The sequence below is a fragment of the Miniopterus natalensis genome, chromosome 13 (genome assembly GCF_054644295.1).
Source record: "Miniopterus natalensis isolate mMinNat1 chromosome 13, mMinNat1.hap1, whole genome shotgun sequence".
Lineage (NCBI taxonomy): Eukaryota > Metazoa > Chordata > Mammalia > Chiroptera > Miniopteridae > Miniopterus > Miniopterus natalensis.
In genome coordinates this window covers 28,271,409-28,285,719 of record NC_142093.1, presented here as the reverse complement: position 1 = coordinate 28,285,719, position 14,311 = coordinate 28,271,409, and the positions used below count along the sequence as shown (strand labels likewise).

The window sequence follows — 14,311 nt, the reverse complement described above, 5'->3', positions numbered from 1 at the left end:
CATGAGGTAAGGGAACACAAGACTTGTCTACCTTCCTTTGGGAAATACAAAGAGCAAAACTCAAATGAGTATCACAATACATTCTCCTGTATAATATTCCACACATGGAGTACTTAACATGGTGATGGTATTAAAGTAACAGGACAGTTCATTATTCCACAATATCTTTGTCATTCCTTAATGTTGTGTTGTCATAGATCTTGGATATCAATATTATCATCATCCAGAGAGTTAACCTTTCAAGGGAACAAAGTCAGCCCGCCCTCATCTCCTTTTCTCAATTCTGACCTTCCAGCAGGGAGAGGAGAGGCCTGAATTCTTGCTCCATGCCATGGAGTGTAGCAGTGGAAATTTCTTCCATAGGTAGAAGAGTGGTTTCCAATCTTTATCCCCAAGGAGCTTGAAATTGTCCAAGGAAGACAAGATGCAGGAGGGAAAGTGAGACTAAGTGTGCAGGGTTCCAGGGAACCCCACCCCATTTCAATCATGCTGGTGTGCCTTTTCACTTTGCTTATGTATTAAATTCTAGGAAAAATTTTTTTAATGATGGATTTCATTGTTTTAAAATTTTGGAAGTCATTGAAGAATATATGCAAGTATATACCCACAACATTTGAAATTCCCCAGTATTTTGTCTTCCTTTTTCAGTAGTGTAACTCTGTGGTATAGAAATGAAACTTCTCCTTAAAATACTATTGCTTAAAAATCATTTACATGTGAAAATTCCCAAATGATAGGCCATGTTTGGGGGAAAGTATGATGTATTTAGACTCTCGGCCCTTTTCTGGGTAAGGGCTATCCATCGGGGGTGGTTGTTGATACAGATCTTGCTCTCCTGAAACCTTGGGTTCTCGTCAGTTGCCATCACTCATCTGTTCACTATACGGAACAATATGGTTCACGGAACGCATTAGGGGGCGCCAGCCCAAGTACTGAATCATGTTCTCACTTCATCAGAACTTAAAAATTTAACTCTTTATTGATATTATTTTACGGTTATACTGATCATCATATACATTTATATCCACTTACTGGTTCTTTTTGAATAATTAAAATTACTCAACTTTAATAACAAATTATTTGGAAAGTTGTAGAATTTAATTCAGACAACAGTACATAAAAATAATTTTTAAATGGTTAACTTTATTTATGTCTAGCCTAGCCAAATAACATATAACATTCATTAGAATTAGTTTTCATGAGACAGGTTTAAATTAAATATTCATGTTAAATATTTTGTAATGACATTTTAAATTTTAGGATACTAATTTCTGCTTGTTAAAAACCTAGTTGAGTAAAACTATTCCAGTGTCCGACATTTTTAGTAATATACGTAATGTTGTAGTTTTCAGAACAGAGTTCCTTTTTTCACCCTATTTTGCTATTACCCTATAGTGTCTACTATGCAGTCTAAACATTATAATTTCTATTAGTATCGAATAGAAAAATTAGAATATTCAAGTTTAGAGATGGTTTTTTCATTGGAAAAGTCCGTGCGGTCAATGCGAGAACTAGGACTTCCAACCTTGCTCAGCCAGGACTTCCTACAAAAAAAATAAATAAATAAAAATTAACGTGGAAAGTATATCTAGACTAGCTAAAATGACCCCACAATGGGAATTTACTTTTACTATATCGGAATACCACAGACTTTAATATTATAATTAAATATGGACAAAGAAAAGCTAAAAAATTAAGCACAGTCAACTACTGATGATTTCATATTGAGGTTATTTCTCCCCTCTTAAAACATCCAAAGCCATTATTACCTAGCTCTTGAGCTATACAAAAGGATTACAATATTTTTACAAAGAGGTAAGTAATAAAAATAATTCACCATTGTAATAATTCTCATTACCCAGCACATGGTAGATATGGTAGATGATATATATAGATACATATTATTTATTCCAATAGGGTGTCCCAAAAAATGTATACACACATTCTGAATAATTATAAAAGCAGTGTTTATTAAAATACACTTCATTTTCAAAATTGAGCTATCAGCTGTTAAAGTATGTATACGTTTTTGGGAGACACCCTGAAGTTGACAACTCAGATAATACTGTTATGGATTTTCCAGAAACTTTTTACCTATTAATAATTAGTTGGGATAACAGAATAAGTGGAACAACAGGTTAATAATATGAGGCCATTTTATACAAGCGATGGCAGTTATCCCAGCTTTTATAGAAACATTCCACAACATATCCCCAAAGTTCTTTCAGGTTGTGAAACTAGTGCTGTGTACAGCTGTGCAATAGCATGTTATCTCATTTAACCTTGAATTAAAAATATTTCCTAGGCTCAAGTTGTCTGATTAGCTGAAAATTACTTTAGGCATGAGAAGAATTCTAATGCTTCAAATTGCAATTGTGCTATATAACACTCTCTTTGGTACTTATTTGTGACAGTTTTACTGGGAAAGATGACTTTTCACTTTTTCTTCTTTTTGGAAGCTAAGCCCTGAGCAAATTTTATTTTCTTCAACTCATTTAGTTGAAATCTTAAAAATGGAAATTGCATGTGTTGAAGAATAAAATTTAGGTATTATGAAATGGAGCTGATGACTTCAGTTTTACAGGTCAGATGTCCTTGAATCCTTCTAGAAAAGCCAGAAATAGAAGCTAACATTTATTGTGCACTAACTGCTCAGCAGTGTGCTAAGTTCTTTACATATACAATTTCCTTTAACGCTGTAAGCTATCATCCATTATTACTCCTAAATTATTGATGAGGAAGGAGACACACAGAAGACTTAAATAACTTGTCCAGGGTAGTAGCAGTGGTCATGGTGACAAGTGATCAGATTCTGGGTATGTTTTGAAAGATACAGTCAAAAGATTTGCTGACAGATTGGATGTAGGTGAGAAAGAGAGGACTGAAGGATGGCATCAGGGTTATTGGTTTGAAAACTACTTGGATGGTGGTGTCATTTCCTGAAATGGAGAGGCTGTGAGAAAGCAGATCTGGGGAAGAGCAGAAGTTTAGTTTTGGAATGGGAGTTTGAGATGTCTACTCGACAGCTAAGTGAGATACTGAGTATGCAGTTGGATCTGTGAGTGGCTGGAGGAGATAAAATTTGGAATTTGTCTGTAAATAGATTAGAAAGCCATAAGATTGGATGGGATCACTAAGAAAATGAATATAGGTAGAAAAGGGAAGAGGTCCAAGGACTGCAGCTTCGGTCTACCCAAAGTGTTAAGAGCTCAGGAAGAAGCAGCAAGTGAGGAAAGCAAAGCGCCAGTGATGGAGGAGAAAAGCTGGGAGCGCATCACGTCCTGAGGGGCAAATGAAGCCCTCAGGGAACAGGGAGGCATCTGGCGGGTCAGTGCTGCTTGCAGGTCAAGTAAGGTGAGGACTGAGAATTGACCATTGCATTTAGCAACCCAGAGGTCACTGATGGCCTTGACAGGAGCAGTTTTGGTGGATTGAAAGCCATATTTGAGTGGGCTCAAGAGAGAATGGAGAGAGAGGAAATGGAACCAGTAATGGGTGGTGGGCATAGGAGCTGCAATGGACTAATCCACCCAAGCTGATAATGTATTTAACTGGTTGAAAGCCTGTCTGCCTACCTGTATGTAGCTGGTCTTTGACACCATCAAAACTTCACCGGCCAGACCTACGGCCAGGGTGGAATGTGTGCCACTGGTGGGGGAGAATGGTCACGCTGTTAGGTGATTCAGCTCCATTTACAACGTGTGTGTCAAGGGGAGGGCCACTTTATGCTATGGCTCCACAATGCCTGGGCCACAGGCTTCTCAGTAGGGATAGTCCATCTGCGGGGCAGACTGAACCATTCAATCAGATGTTTTCTGGAATGAGCAGTGGAATGGCCAGCTGCGCAACTGCGGTCTTACGTCTACTAGGGTAAGTTGAATGAACCATTCATTGGGGAGCCTCTGGTTTTGGTATCTTTTCCCTTGGACTGATCGGATCCTCCAGTGTCCTGCCTAGAATATTTGTCTGGCTGTGCATGTTTGGGGACTTAACCTTCTTCCCACATTCAGTGTGTATCTTCCACTGAATTCCTCTGTTTTTAGCACTATAACTTTTTTCAGTTGTACCTAGAAGACCTCTCCTGAACAGGAAATGCCGGCTTCCACGTGGGTGTGCAAGAATAACTGCTGATTAAACAGATTTTGAATCAGTTCTGTTTTTAACCCCACCTTTCCACCCACTGCCATCTGCCTGCACCTTGGGGGGTTCCACTGTGTTAAATGGGCCACTTCTCTGCTCCCTGCCGACCCCAGGCTCACAATCCAGGTCTGCGTCACCACTAGCTCATTTGCTGTACAGCAACAAAACTTTGGAAAGGAGAGTTTCTCTCCCATTCTTTGTTCTTGTGGATGGTTAAACTTTTTTTTAAAAAAAAATCCATTTTAGTCACACTTTTAGGTGGAGTTTAGGAGGAAACAGGTGAAACACATATGTTCAGAATAGTAACATCTTTAACTGAAAGTATGGCTTTATCTTTAATCCATCTGGAATTATGAGATTGCATTTATGAAAAAGATATTTTAACTCTGGACGACTAGACATTTTCACCAGCACAACTATTACCATATACCAACTCTGTGTATATGTGTATCTTTCTAGACATTTTATTTGGCTCCATTGATATCTTTGGTTAATCCATAAAGCAGGACCAAGCTATTTTAACTATAGCCTTAGAATACATTTAATGACCAGTAGTCCCTACACTGCCCCCCCCCCATTAGTCTTCTATTTCTGAATATCCTTGTTTGTCTTGTATAGTCTACTCGATTTTCGCATAATTTTGTCCAATCCCTTCAGATCCCCTTTTAAATCTTAAATTAATTCAGAGAGATCTGACATTCTAACAAACATTTAAACTTGTCATCAAGAGTAATAATTTTCTCTACTTTTTTATGTTCCTCATTCAAATTTTACACTTTGCTTAATTCTGGTCCTGTATACTTCTTGATAAGTTTATACTCAGACATATTCTACTTTTCTTGCTATCGTGAATAAGATGCTTTTTCATCGTGTTCTTAAACTGGTGTATAGGGAAACCAGTGATCTCTTACATTGTGAACAGACGCCTTACTGAACTTCCTTAGTAGTATAATAGTTTTTCTTTTCTTAGGAGTTCCTTTTTGTATTTTTCCTGAATTCACCCTGTCAGTCCGTTGTTATCGCATTGCCTGGATAATTTCAAATTGCTCTTTATTTGAGGCTATCTAACCACACCTTGGCTACTTACATGTCTTCCAGAAAATTGCCCCAGTAAGTATGCAGAGAAAGAAACATTAGCAGGGTTCCCCCAGCCAAGGGGCCAGCCCGCAGGACCCTAATACACCACTCTGGCTCCAGCACGTTTTACCTATTAGCTTAGTAGACTCAATAAATATTGAGTGGTGGTTGGATAGATGGGTGAATTATATTTGCTTGAAAGAGACTGAAGTCTGGTGTTTCTGCTGTAAATATGAATTTGCTTTGTCTACATATAGCTTTCAGGTATTTTTATTTAAGAAACATGATCCATTGATGAACTTTCTTATTTTTTGTTTTTTTAAAGCCTAACAGAAGTCATGTTACTTGATAACCATGTTCTTCCTTTAATATATTTTAAATGTCTTATGTAGAGATTTTGAAAAGGAAACCAATATTTATAAAGTCTGTTTATTTCTTATCAATTGTACAGTAATAGAAGAACGCATTTCATTACGGATGCCGTTCTTACCCATGTGATGAGGCCTCTGCACAGTTGTGAACGCGCTGTTTTAGGGCATGCTAAAGGACAGTAATCTTGCATGTATTACTGTTAAGTATCCTTGACGCCATCTTTGCATTAAAGAAATGAATAAACACAGTGCTGGTAAGTGTTCAGTGACTAAGGAAAAAATCTATGCGTCTAATAAATTAACTGTGCTGTGTTTTCCTGTTCAGGCAGTCACCAACTACACGGGCCCCTCAGGGTGCCCGCAGCATTCTAATTCTTTGGTGCAGATGGCACACATTTAGCTATCAAGGGCAGTAAGGGCCAGTCATGTGTGGCCTTGGCACAGCAAAGAGGCCAGCTGTAGCCTTCTAAAGTGCACTCAGGCTTCTGCCCTCCCAGAGGCCCTTCTTAGAATCCCCATCTAAAAGACCCCACCCTCAACCTGTTGTGTGCATCATGGAGATTATCACACCTGATAATCGCTGTGTCTGTGTAAGTGTTTATGCCCATCCACTGCGCACCCCTCCCCACGCGAACACAGATTCTGAGAAGGCAGGGTTGGAGTCTTATTCACGATTTATCCCCAGCCTCTATCATTGTGCCCAGTGGCAGCGAGCACTCAATTAGTAGATACTGAATGAATGCCTCTGTGTCACCTGCCGCCGTCTTCCGGTCTGCAGCTCCCAGGGTCCTACACAGTCCACACGCACAACTGAATCCTGAGCAGGACCTTTCAACTCTGATCTTACCTCATATGACGCAAAGCCTTTCTGTACGTCGGTGTTTTTTTACACTTTTCGAAAGGTAAACAAATAGGTGCTCTTATTACAGAAAATGATAATTTACTCATGACAGTTATTCCCCTAAAGGAAGTTGGAGGCCTATAGCTCTGGCCTATAGCTCTGACCTAACAACCTGAATATAAGCATGTAAACCAAGTTTATTTATAGAATGTGTTCATTTATTTTTCCCAGCCCCCCAATTTTACTGTATTTCTTGTGATTGTGAGTTTACTCATTATATAAACAGGCACGGTAACTGGCTTCACCCAGAGTTCAGGGTTAGTATTACAGCACCAGGGGGGTCCCAGTCCATCCTGCAAACCTGGTCACATGACATGCTGCCAGCTTAGTCAAGTTCAGTAAAGGTTGGCTGTATATGCTGACATATTGTGATTATCAAATAAAAATCCTTAGGCACTTTTCTTAGTATCCCAAAGATGTACAAATACCTACTATTATATTTGTCGTATTCATTCAGGATTTTAAAGCTTTTTAAAGAGAACAATCCTTCCAGCATAATCTTGCACGAAAGCTTAATGCTTACAGTGGAAGAGAAGTGCTTCTCCGAAGCAAGGGAACGGCTGGGGTGGGGGTGCAGAATCTCCCAGCTGCACCTCGGGCGCCTCTGGGGAATCCCAAAGGCTCTGAAGAGCTCAGCTAGAAAACTGCCCTATTAGCCCGTCACTGAGCAAGGCTCTCAGGGAGTGGAATCCGCGGAGAATCCATCATATGTAGAAGCGGAAATCGACACAGGACTCTTTTCTATAATTCAAGTCAGTCAGTGTTTCCCACAAAATGTAGTAAGCTCCTGAGGTGATATTAAAAATTCCATTTAACTTATATCTTCCCCTGAAACAAAGAGGTGAAATTAAAGCACTAGAAAGCCACGGTTAATAATTCATAGCAATTCTATTTCCTGGGACGAAAGTGGGGCAGCATAATCCTTTCGGATATCCCTGCAGCATCAGTATAAAATGTGGAGCAGAGCAAGACAGCAGACAGAAGCAGACAGCTAACGCAGTAAAAGCTCGTGCGGGGCGTGCTGGAAAAGACTCAGTTGCCTGCCCATCTCAAGCCTTCAAACTAGCATTAACAACAGAAGGATAGTTCATAATATTTTCGCTATTCTCCTCTCTTTAGCAAGTTTCCTTATTCAGTTACATGTGGGCAAAGAATGCCATGTACTTCTTTGTCAAGATAAGCATTTTAATGGCATTTGGATGTAATGTCTAACATTTCTGTCAGATATATGGCCCGTGATTCGTGAGGAGTGCAGTGGTTATCAAGGGAACCCCAGGATGTCCATAGCTAACCTGAGGCTGGATTCCTTATCTTTAAAATGGGGATAATACCTCATTGAGTTGTTGAAAGGATTAAAGAGAAAGTATGCAAATTGCCCAGTGCAATGTCTGACACATAGTAGGCCCTTAATAGCAGTTATTACAGTGTAACTGTTCTCTGTCTTTGCCAGTAATGGTGGCCAGCCTGTTCTACAAGCTCTGTGACCCTTCATCGAAGTCACACACTTGTAGTGCATTTCCACTAGTAATGCCCCTTGGTCTTGGCAGAGCCGCTCTCGGCTGCAGTGGGAAATGGCATGTCACGAACATCAGTGGGAGAGTCCGGAAGGCTACCTCCAGGCCGCAGCTATGCCCAGGACTCTGAGAACCAGCCCACTGGGAGAAGTGAAGGCATGACTGAAAGCTCTAGCTTCTCTGCCACACCAGTTTCCAGATCAACAAGGTGACAGATCTAATTTCTTTCCACTTTACAAAGTAGAAAGAAAAGTGCAAGTTGCATGGTGGTAACGTAAGTGGACTTTGGGATCATTCTTCTTGGATATGAATCCAGTTAGCACTTCCTAACTGGTCAGCGGGGGCAAGTTTCATAAACTCAGTGAGTGCCTCATCTGTAAAACAGAGTATGTTGCCTATCTCAGAGTTATTATGAAGATTGAGTGAGATCATCTGTGTAAAGTGTTCGGCACTATCTAGAAAATAGTAAACACTCAATAAATTTTAGCTATTGTATCAGTCAGGGTGCAGGTAATGAAAACCAGCCTAGCTACATTAGAATGGAATTTAATATAAGGAATTAGGTCCTTACAAAATCACTGGGAGGGCTGGAAGAACAGATCTGTACTGGGCATGTTAGAGCAACTCTGTAGAACTGGCTGCTAAAGTATCAAATGTCACAATCGTGACTCTCATGCACATATGACAGGTGTGAAAGATTTTAATTCAATGCATCAATTAATGAGGGAACCTAGAGGATGTTATGTCTGGTTCAGAGGAAAATTTAGATACACACACGTGTGTACACATACATATATACAAACATACAATCAGGAAGACTGAATTCAACTTGCTAATAGATGCAGCACATCCATGTAGAATCTAAAAATTCCTGAAAGCTCCACTAGACAATACCCAGAACCTCCCTGAAGGACACTGTGTAATTGCTGTTTGCAAGCCTTACACTATTTCTTTCTGATAGGCCCATTAGGGGAACTGCTGGGAATCAGAAGGCTGCCACCCAAATCTGCATTTATGAACACGCTACCCTAACTGCAGTCGAGGCTTCAGGAAACCCCCAGCAGAATTGTTGGCTCCAGAGCCACGTAATGTCTGCTAAATCATGATGTCAGCTAGATGGAGGACTCAGGCATTGCTGCTTCTCTCCCCACCTCAGTTCCAAGTTTCAGAGGAGGACTTCTGATTGATGAAACCTAAATCATATTTGACACTCTAGCTGCAAGGGAATCAGGAAAACAGTTCCTACCTCTCCAGAGTCTGTGGTAAAGGAAAGGTACCAAGAAGAGCTTGGAACAGAGGTTGAGCAAGACAATAAACCATGTCTACCACTGCTATTATTCACTTAACCAGAACTTCAAATTCTACACTGGTATACAGAAAATGAGAAATATTTTTTCTAGTATCATACGTAGCAACACTTTTATGGATTCTGTCAGATCTTGAGTTCTCAGCACTAGAAAAGAATTCCCAAGGACCACCACCAGTGAAGGGTCAGGTGGAAAAGGAGAAGCAGACGGAGGACAGGTAGAAAGAATGAACAGGGAAGTGGGAGATGACCACAAGGTGTGGCGTTAGGAAAACTAAGGGCACAGTATTTTAAGGAGACAGCAGTCAACATCCAAGTGCTGCTGAGACCCAAGTAAGATGTGAACTGAAAAGTGCTTTGGGGACCTTAGCAGGGTCAGCTTCAGAGAAGTGGTGGTGGGAGGAAGCCAGATTAGAATGGTTTTAAGAGTGAGGGGAAGTGAACAAACGGAGACAGCAAGAACAGATCCAACTTTTTGCTGACTATGAAGGGGAGGAGAGACCCTAAGCAACTTCACACATCTTCAAGGTTCTGTTCTTGGCAAGCCAAGCCTGCCTGGATTCTGAGTCCAATGCCTTCCAATATTTACGAGCACCCTGTCTCAGGACAGTCTTTGAGGAAGATTGCCTTAAGGACACACAGTCTAAGTTTTCTGTTCCAGATGTTAAGATCTGTTCCTACATGAAGCCAAATGAAAAGGAGTTGGCCAGACTCCCCTGCATTTTCCATCCTCCCCTGACCTCGCCGCCCTCCTCCCAACATGCTCATAAGCAAATTGAGTGTTTGGGCTGATGCCATCAGCTGATAGTTTAGAGCCAAAGGGTGACCCACCCTGAGCAGAGGTCATTATTTTAGACTTTTTTAAAAGCCCTGTTCCTGGCTCTCTGTTATCTCCCACCTTTGCTTTTCTTTTTTAATCCTTTCTCCCTTAAATGCATGCTCTCCTGTTACCGGTTTACATACCTTCCAACTCACTTTACATCCTGTTGGCTACAAAGAGAGGTATAAACACACAACTGTGAGGTTATTTTTTTCTTCTTGCTGATGCTGTTTCTCTGATTTTATAATAGAAATTATTGGGAGGGGGGGATAGAAATTTATTTATGGAATTTTGCTTTACAACTAACTTTCTTAGATATTTTTTCCATTAAAGTGAGGTATGTATGCATCGTTCTGAGGTCATAAAAAAGTATCTTACGGAGGCCATCGGTCTCCAGCTTTGCCCTCCGGGCCTAGGCTCTCTGCGGCAGCCCGCGGGCAGAGCTTCCCTGTGGCTGCGGGGAGGGGGCGGGAGCGTGGCCCCAGGCCCAGCGGGCTCGGCCCTGGGAGCCCCCGACAGATGCCCGCAGGCTTTACAGGCAAACGCATAAAGCGTCCCTCTCTGCCGGCCGCTCTGAAAATAACTTGTGCAGGATTAAATCAAAGCGGTGGTTTGAAGGCAGAATGGAGAGGTAACTAATGACACAAGAACCACTAGAAAAGCAAACGATTCACAAGGCTGAAAATCAGAAGGGAAAAAAAATTAATGTGTCAAAGGCTGTTGGGCTGTGTTTTAAGGGTCATCTGTGACAGGGCATCTTGTACATGTTGATGACCCTGAAATGGGGCTTTCCGCGTGCCTTTAAATATTTGATTAAAATTCAAAATAGTGAAACTCCTCTTCCTGGACGTGTCTCACAGTTAGGGAAATGGCTTATCTTTTCAACCTCCCAGGATTTTTAAAAAATTATTCTTTTTAGAGTCTCATTTTCCCCTAGGGAGGGGGTTTTATTTTGAAATTCAAGTGCGTGACTCAGTTACAGGGAGGCTCACAACAGGAGGCAAGAATGCCATCGTGATGTTTCAGTTCCTAAGTGGTCACCTGCAGTTGGTACTTGAATATTATACTCTGGATATTTTTTTTAGTGTTAATGTGTTAAATGCTCATAAATTTCAGTCTGTTATACAAAGAGAGATTCCAAACACAGCCATTTCCTACGAAAATGTTTTTCTTTTTTGCTCATAAAAATCCATGCCAACTTGTCTCCTTCTTTTACAAAAGTAAAGAACACAATAGAAGGTGAAGAAGGAAGTATCTATCTTTCTAATATTAATGACTGTTTTGTAGGTAGTTAAAAAAGTCATTGCTAAACCCCAATAAATGTGTTTCTGCCTAAACTTTGAAAACAAAAAATTGAGTGTACTGTTGTCACCCTCATAACAAAAATTTAAATAGCGTGCGCTTGTTGACTGACTTAAAACTGTTGTTTTTCATAAAGAAATCTAATTAACAGCTTGATGAATCTCAGACAAATAAAAAGACATTCATATATTCAAGTAGCCTATTTAGTGGGAAGTGACAAAGTGAAAGAGGGAAGGATCAGAAGCTAAAAGGAAGAAGAGAGAAAAAGATTTAATTGAGGAGGCTGAGAAACATGTAATGAGCCCCTCTAAGAAAAATTCTTCATAATTGTAATGTTGCATTATAAGATATGCTCAATCTCTCTGACACTGTTAATAAAATGATGAAAGAATGTCTAGTCACCAGAATCAAAATGCAATTTAATTAATTATATTGCATTCCCCTCTTCTGAACTGAAAGCTACTTCACAGCAGACAGATGGCTGCCACGTTGTTTTGCAATGACTTTCGGGTAGGGCTACTCAATGGCCTACGAGCCCAAGCTCGCGGGGCGACTGGTATGCTTGCATTTGGACAGGATTAAAAGTCGGAGGTCTCAGGAGTTACGACGAGGAAGTGGAAGCTAGAAGAAGGGTCCTCTGTGGAAGAAGCTGGACTCCCCACCATGGGGTCTAGAGAGTGCTGTTTGCCCCCCACAGTCACGCAGAGGACTCTTTGGGAGCCTCTTCTGGTTGCACACTGTTTCCTGCCGCAGCTAAACTTGCATCCAAGAAAGAAACTAGCTGGGGCTTCCTGTAGAAATCCCATGAGGCATCATTACACTGGTGGAAATGCCAGTGGTCTTTGGTCTAGGAAACTGATCTTAAAAGCTTCCTATGCAATGATCAAGTTTAGGGGAATAAATACTTGCTAACCACATTCAGAGGAGATCGATATATAAAATAGAACCCCATGCATTCATTTATATCGGGCACTGTACTTGTCCAATTTATCATCCATCTGTTTATGCAAGAATGTTCCCATTGAGGAAGAGCACTGACATGGAATTATATAGATTGCTCTTTCTCCAGCCTACACATATTTGGTCTAGAAAACACTGATGAAGTGGTAACATGGATCGCCTCTTTACAAACTGCACTACCCACTGCTTCTCACTTAACACGTCATTGCCTCGGACAGGTTAGTGAGGATACGGTTTTCTTTTCAGTTACCTTGTCTTGTCCGCTCTCTGGTCACCCAGATTATACTGAAACACATTCCAGTCTGTTCTCGTTTCCAGGGCAAAGACATGGAAAAACCTATCACTTACTGTACCATATTACAAACCACATTTAAGGAAATGCGCTTTGAAAGAGGTTATTCTAATTCAATTCGGTTTTGGAAAGAATTCCTGTTATATCTCCTAGATGAGGAAAAGGTGAAGGAACTTAAGCCCTTTCTAACCAGTACCCACAGTAGTAGGTGCCTGCAAGAATGCGTCCTTCAAGATGGCCAGCAGGCAAACACTGTGCTCACCTCCTCCCAAGACCGCATCAAGATTACAACTAAATTATAGAAGCACCATCGAGAACCACCTGAGGACCAGCTGAACAGGACATACAGCAGCAGCTACATGGAGACCGCTGGGAGGGGTGGAGACACAGACAGCAGGTCCCCAGGGTGTGGTGAATAAAAGTCAGGGGGAATACCTTTGCTGCAGACGTCCCCCTGAAGAGTGAGGGGTCCCAGTCCCACACCAGGCCCCCCAGCCCGGGGCTACAGTGCCAGGAGGAGGAATCCCCACAACATCTGGCTGTGAGAACCAGTGGAGAGGTTGCGTCTGAGTGAGGGAGAGGACAGCTGGAGACCTAAGCATCCTCTTGGGGACCTGTGCATGGACTTGCTCACTCGCAAACACTCTCCTAAGCTCCAGCGAAGGAACAGTGGCTCAGAAAGCACCCAGACACACACAGGAAAGTATTAAATTGACTTAATTCAGGGGGAGGGCTGGAGGGGCAGGGACACCTCTCTCTGGAATGGAAGCACTGGCAGGTCTATTGCTCCTTTGTTGAGCCCCTCCCCAAACTCTGCTCTCCATTAACCTAAAAATAGCCATGGGGGCCCTGGCCAGGCAGCTCATTTGGTTACAGCATCATCCCAACACCAAGCTTGTGGGTTTGATCCCTGGTCAGGGCACATACAAGAAGCAACCAATGAATACATTTTTTGCCTCTCTTTCTCTCTCTCTAAAATCAATCAATGACATTTTTTTCAAAAAAAGTCATGGGGATGTAAACTATGGTATAGGGAATACAATACAATACAATAATATAATTACGTATGGTGTCAGATGAATACTAGACTTATCGGGGATGATCACTATGTAAATTATATAAATGTTTAATCACCATCTTTTATACCTGAAACTAATATGTTTGTCAACTGTAATTAAAAAATTTTAAAGATTACATATAAAAAAGATTACCAGTATATATAAAAAGGAAAAGACTGTTACCAGTCTGGTTTTCTTATCCAGCAAATGTTTGTTTCCTTCCAGTGGTCTCACTGGGGGTGACTAGCTCAGTGTAGTTGGCTAATCACTTGAAAGCAAGTCAAATGTTTTGGTCTGTTAAGTATTTATTCAGTGCTTTTTCTTAAACATTCATAGGGATATATGGGGGGGGAACATGTGACCTAAACTAAGACCAAATCAAGCAGAATTGTGTTCCAGCTCAGAACTAATTTCTTTAAATTTGACAACAAACAGGGTGACCTGCTTACCTCAGAGAAAAATAAAGGCTGGAGCTGGCAGAGGACACAAAGGAGGCTTAGGATAGGGGCTGGGAATTGTCTGAAAAGGCTAATTAATGCTGATTTTTAGTTCCCGGTCATCCCTGATGGT

At 41.2% G+C, this 14,311-nt stretch overlaps 1 protein-coding gene across 1 annotated transcript in view; it reads right to left on the bottom strand.

Annotated features, from left to right (window-relative positions):
* Window positions 1-1,123: 1,123 nt before the first annotated feature.
* Window positions 1,124-14,311, bottom strand: part of ACYP2 (acylphosphatase 2) — a 77,125-nt gene continuing 63,937 nt past the window's right edge. Inside the window, exon 4 of the mRNA XM_087823561.1 lies at window positions 1,124-1,544. Coding sequence (XP_087679687.1) covers window positions 1,430-1,544 — 115 coding nt within the window. The 3' untranslated portion in view covers window positions 1,124-1,429. The remainder of the gene's footprint in view (window positions 1,545-14,311) is intronic.